Here is a 6,293-nt window from a genome sequence, read left to right on the forward strand (position 1 = left end):
CCCCCCCCCCCAGATGGCCATATTTCACCAAATACAGAACATATGAGAGCTCCCAATTCCAGAAATCACAGCCCACTTTCTTTGGTTGCACCGGAAACAATAACAAACCATGAACATTATGGATTTGCAGTGGAAACAGTAACACTATGGATTTGCAGTGGCAGAAGTTACTCACATTATGGTCCATGCATTTGTAGAAGAAGATGTTTGTATGCTTCGGGGTTTGCGACAACAATCGCTTCACAAGCACGCCGCAGTCAGGGCACTTGATCAGAGGAAGCACAACAGCAGCAGCGCCGGACGAGCTCGCGCTGGACATGGCCTTCGTGGAGGAGCTCGCGGCGGAGGACGGCACAGAAAGCGGCGGGGAAGGACGGGACAGAAAGCGGCGGAGCGGCGGCGGAGATATCCTGCGTGCCGGCAAAGATGCAGAGAGGCTCGACGGCGGCGACGGCGAGGCCGAGACGGCTGGGCGGGCTAGAGATTTGGAGTGCGTGGGGAGGGGAGTGGGGAACGAACGCAGCTAGGAGTGGAGGGACCTAAATGCAAAAAACAGGCCGGTCAAAGCGGTCAGCATATGCCAGCTGTCCAGATACGGCCGTTTTCGACGCCAGTGACCGTATGGTGCGCAGCAGAGGTTAACATAATGACCGTAATTTGTGTTTGACAGAATACAGTGACCAAAGTGAGTTTATACGGAGAGTACAAGTACTGTGAGTGTATTTAACTCTATATAAAGCTATTGAATCAGAAAAGAAAGGAAAAAAACTCCAGTTGACGGGAATGGTTGAAGCCCGCAGCACAAAAATGGCGTTGGAGAAAAAGTAATGGCACAAATAGACACCTAACGAGTCAGGCTTTGTCATCTCCTTTTTACTCTGTTCTCTTAATTTCTCAAGGCATCGACAATACGTATGTGCGTGGTCAGCTAAAACGAAATACAAACGTGGCAACGGCACAGCCGAGGTAAAATGATACGAGCACAACGGAACATACCCTGGGCCGTCGCGACAGCACAAAGAAAAAGCACGAATCTTGACGATATAAATCGAACAGTGAAGAAATTAGCTGAGACAACTAATTCTCATCTAGATGAGAATTAGCAAAACTTTTAATTAAAATTATTTAAGAAAGATTCACAAAATCCCTACTTTAATACTAAAGATATACTCCGTAAATTATATAAGTGTTTCTACAAACAGTATGCATGACTTATGGTGAAGTTGTGAATACATAATCTTATTTTCACTGTTCTCTGGAAAAGAAATGTTCACATCTAGGTATCGGTCTATATTAGTGGACATATAGGGTCCGACATCGGCCATATTGGTCGAAATTTCGGTCTATATGAGATGATATGTGCAAAAATGATATTTACAAAATGATAGGTTATAGCCATGTCGGTAGACGGTAGACCCCCAAACTGATATATCGGTTGCAGCGGCCTCGATTTAGAAGCATGGAGGTAACCATGTCCATCTTTAACAACGAGCGCCTGTATCTGGATATGCAGGGGTACCTACAAACTAAGTGGCAAAAAAGGAAACCATTTTTTCAGCAGCCACCACTTGCAGGTTCAATTGAGCTTCGGAGGCCATTGCCCCTCAGTGCCGTGCAGTGCTCCTCCGCTTCCGGCTGCGAGCAGACAATAACTACTGCCATCCCATTCACGTGTGCCTCTTGCATGATATTAACAGCATTGTCGACGGTCATCCCAGGGATAACCTTCATCAGGACTTGGACAACATACTCCCGCCTGTTTTCATTGTCATTGTGCAGGACGACTCGGAATGGAGGTGACATCTTCCGGGATTTCCTGCGAGTGAAAAAGGATGCGAGAATATCTTGGTGTTCTATGATTATAACCAATGCATGTAAATGCGCCGAAAATTCCACCCAAAAAAAGGGCAGATGACTTGAAATTAGTTTATCAGATCTCAAAGTTGAACCCGGTAATACTGCAGATCAGTCAGTTTTATTAACCTATTTATTTCATTGCCTCATATTATGTTAGCTCAAGCGTGTGGCTTGTTCTCAGATCTTATGCATCACTTTTGTCTGCCATTTTTTGTGATTTATTATACCTAGTAATATATTTTATAATCCAATGAATAAGATGGCAACTGATTGTTAATTATTTCAGTTTCACAACAATAAAGCAAAATCCAACAATCATATGATGTACTCCCTCCGTCCCATGATATAAGATCGTTTTGCAAGCTAAAACAACTTGCAAAACGATCTTATATTATGGGACGGAGGGAGTAAGATTGAACACATTATTTTTGTTCAAGCTATAATGCCTTGCAAAATAAACCACAAGATAATCCTCCTCATGCCTAATGGCCATTGCGGTTTCACGAAAAGTCAAGCTAGGCTCATTGATCTGTCATTGTTCCTTATGTCCTATACCACAAGACATTAAAAGTGAATAATGTAACCCTGAAATTTAAATGTGCAGATTTTTCTTTAAAACGACTTACATGCCTATATCTGGTACTAGAACGACGTGCCTACATCCGGCACTAAAACAGCACTCCTAAACGTACAACCCACCCCACACAAGGAGAAACTTCATACTGACAGTTCTAACAGCAAACAGGACAGGAAATGTGTCATTCACGACAACACCACTACAGTAAAGGCATTTCGAGTCTTCACTGGGGCCACCATATGTGCAATGCAGATTATTAACTTCATGACCAGTTGACATAACTTGACAAGTACAGTTATAAATTGGTGAAAACAAAAACATATGTGTAGCTATAAAACAGTTAAGCTAGATAAACTAAAGACCCCTGCTGCTCTGAATAACTGTGGTTCATGGTTTTGCCTTGTGAAGAAATAAACTGGCTTTGTGCTCTGGCAGTAATAACAATGACTATGGAATGGTTAAGTATTGGACGTTTCAAGTGAAGCAGCTCACACCACTAGGATTAATAACATTCTTATTTGTTTGGCATCACCTGAAGTAGTATATTGTTCAGTTTCCATCAGTAGGTGGGAAATTACACTCAACTTGGCAGGGTTTAGAATCTATTTCTGAGATCTGAACCGATACTGTAAAAATAATCTATCCACTTTTTCCGAACAAAAGACATGTCCAGTTCTTGGAATTTGCACTTACAAAAGGAAAAAAAATATTTATGCAGAGGCCAAGGGGAAACCATCTTTTTCGGGAAAAGAAGGAAAAATATTCACAATTAACAGAAATAGACTTACTTCTTATCGAATTCAGATTGACGGCCAGGAGAAACTTTCTCTGCTGGTCGATCAAGCACACCACCACCTTTGCCTGGTGCAGCTGCTGTGATTACAATGGGGGTGGCAACGTTTGTCTGTAGAAAGAACATGTATTTCCTGCGAACATGGACAACCAAAAAGAAAGATGAAAAAATTCCTGCAAGGGCAAACACGGATAAAGACTGCATAACAAACAAATCTTTCACCAATGTATTTTTTTTCCCAAGAATGAATCTTCCATCTAAACTAAAAGTTCTTGAAGGGGTTTGTAACAGCTCTTGCTCACAGTTCAAGCTCAGCTTTGTCCTCACTTGTCATAACTAAAAACTAAAGGGGTTTCAACACTATACAGCTGAAAGGATGAAAGCCACTGTTTTGATTGCACAAGTCCTTGAACAAGAGTGGACGGGTAAAAAAAATACAGTATATTAAAGAAAACAAGGGTTCTGTTGAATTTCAAGTATTCAGTCTCACCAATAAGATACCGAGACTTGCATCACATTTGGAATGACACAAAAAAGATACTTCATCAGAAAGAGGTCTACGAAGACTTGGGCAAACATCGACGTTCGCTGGCTCATGTGGCAAAGAGAAAATAGAGTACGTTATAAGAAATTAATCAATCAGTGGAGTATTCAGGAGCAGCAATTTAATCATTCGAATGTTTTGTGATTTTTTTAGATAGTATATAGTAGTCTTAGACTTTGTATTTTGATGAGCCTCAACTGAAGCAAGCTGCAGACAACAACAGCTATTTGAACAGGGTGAACCCTCACTCTCCTCTTGACAGTACAGCAACAGCAGTTCCTTATAATGATGAAATAGATGAATTATGGCCAAATCTCGCAGCGATTTCCAAGAAAAGTGATGCCGAAAATCGATAACGGCAGCGGTTACTCCCGGAAATGCTTTCAAAGCTATCACTAAACTGGAATCAGGGAATCAAATCTATTCACCTGCTGTTCTACAACAGAAACCCCTATTACTAGCCTTATCTTATCGGCCAAGTGTGAGGGCCGCGGCGCCATCCAAGACAATCCATTAAAACAGAAAGCATCCATGAAAAAGAAAAGGAGAGGGGCGCGGTCGTACCTGCCACCCAGCGGTTGTTGGGGGAGCGGTTCGTGGAGAGGGCGATACAGGGCGGAGGGGAGGCCAGCAGGGGAGCATCCTGGCAGCATAGCGGCCGGGGCGGAGGCTGAGCCGGCTGCCGGATGCCGGGGCGCAGGGTCGCGGCGCGCTCGGGCGGGGGATGCCGGGAGGGCGGCGGGCCAGCGGTGGAGGAGATAATGCAGGCGAAAGTGCGGTTCTTTTTTTTTTTGTTGGAGGGAGGAGATAATGCAGGAGAGAATGTACGGTTGGTGTGAGGCTGTGAGGCAGTAGGAGCGCTCGCCAATGGGCTCGTTTTTTCTTTCGTTATCGCATCTTTTTTTGGTTTTTTCTTTGGGCACCACTAGGCGCCGGCGCACTGGCCGAATGTTTCGGCCGGTCTGCTCCCAGCCGCCCGATCTGCTGTGCGATGCCGTCAGATCAGAGCTTCTCTGCTGTTTTTTTTTAACCTTCTCCTCGTCTCCCCGAGCGCTCGCCGCGCCGACCGCCCGTCGGGGCCGACCCACGCTCCGGCACTCAGCTCGCCCCGGCCGCTCGCCGCCCCGGCCGCCGGTCGGAGTTGACCGCTCGCCGCCTCGGCCGCCCGTTGGAGCGCCATGGATGCAGCTCCGCGACTCAGCTCGTCCAGTCTGCTCGCCGCCCTGGCCGCCTGTCAGGGCCGCCCCGCGCTCCGGGACTCAGCTCGCCCTGACCGCTCGCTGCCCCCGCTGCTCGTCGGAGTGCCATGGATGCAGCTCCGCCTCACCGATGATTGGTTCCAGAAAAAAACAGAGATGCCCCGTGGTAGCATTTCCCCGTGTCAGTCGTAGCAAATGAAGACAACGGTTGCAGCAAAAAATTCTATTAGCGTCGCCATTGTAGCAAAAATGTTAATCGGATGTAGCAAAACACATCGCCAATGGTAGCAAAAAACGAGGCTGTTGCAACAAAAATGCCGTCCTTGTCGTCGCCGGTCACACCTCAATCGTAAAAAAGCACCATGGCCACATGAATGGATGTAGCAAAAACACACAGACGGTAGTAGCAAAAAATTGACACGGTTGTAGCTTTTCCCCTCTACGGTGGAAGCTTTTTTGTAAACGATTGAAACTTTTTTCGTTTTGAGCAGCGCCTGGGTGAAATATTCCTCTCTCGTTCGGTTGAAGCTTTTTTCATTGAAGGTTAGTAGCATTTTCTGTAGACGGTTGTAGCTTTCCTCGATGGCACTGAACGCTTGTAACTTTCTGTATATCCGATGTAGCAAAAGTCGACGCCGGTTGTAGCAAAATGTGATACAGGTTGTAGCATGTGACAAAAAAGCACGATGTCTAGTGTTTTCTCGGAACAACGCCGCCGTCCTCGCAGCTCACAGTCACCATGCTCGCCGTCCCATGATGGGAGCTCTCCCAGGCACCAGTTGCAGCAGGCCACGACGTGGTTCCAGCTTCCGCCTAGGCCGGTTGCAACACGTCTCGCTGTGGGCATGTCTTCTCCGGTGACCGGTCTCCGCTCGTAGCATGTCCTCGTTGGAGCGTGCAGCACGACGCCGGAGGGCAACGTGGTGTGGGGTGGCAAAGGCCAGGCCGTCGCCCCAGGCGCGCGGCTGTTCGCCGTGGCCGGTTGCGGGCGTAGTCCCAGCCTGCCCGGACTCGACACCGACGACATCACCTGCCAGTAACCGGGGTAGCTGGTGTGTGGTGGGGGGCCATTACCGGTCAATGCTTGGGGTTGGGGAGGAAGCCTAGATGCAGGAGGAGGGAAAGCAAAACGTGAGCAGGTGGAAAATAACTGCGGAAGGATAAGGGATGTCAGGTGGGCCTACTAGCAGCAACAGCTAGCGAGTGCGCGGGTGCGACCCGCCGAAGCTTCGGCCGGTGCCCCGGCGTGAAACGTTTCCCTTTTTCTTTATTGTCTTCATTCACTTTTGCTTATATTTGGAACTATGACAAATAAATAAGTAT

General features: G+C 46.9%; 1 protein-coding gene across 1 annotated transcript; it reads right to left on the bottom strand.

The window, feature by feature from the left end:
• Window positions 1–1,151: 1,151 nt before the first annotated feature.
• On the bottom strand, window positions 1,152–4,535 carry LOC119361756 (ATP-dependent Clp protease adapter protein CLPS1, chloroplastic-like). The gene is made up of 3 exons (XM_037626899.1): window positions 4,336–4,535; window positions 3,223–3,360; window positions 1,152–1,816 (listed from the first exon to the last, which is right to left on the bottom strand). The coding sequence occupies exons 1-3, from the start codon at window positions 4,422–4,424 to the stop codon at window positions 1,555–1,557; spliced, it is 489 nt and encodes a 162-aa protein (XP_037482796.1). The 5' UTR covers window positions 4,425–4,535; the 3' UTR covers window positions 1,152–1,554.
• Between the last annotated feature and the right edge of the window lie 1,758 nt (window positions 4,536–6,293).

The sequence above is a fragment of the Triticum dicoccoides genome, chromosome 2B (assembly GCF_002162155.2).
Source record: "Triticum dicoccoides isolate Atlit2015 ecotype Zavitan chromosome 2B, WEW_v2.0, whole genome shotgun sequence".
NCBI lineage: Eukaryota > Viridiplantae > Streptophyta > Magnoliopsida > Poales > Poaceae > Triticum > Triticum dicoccoides.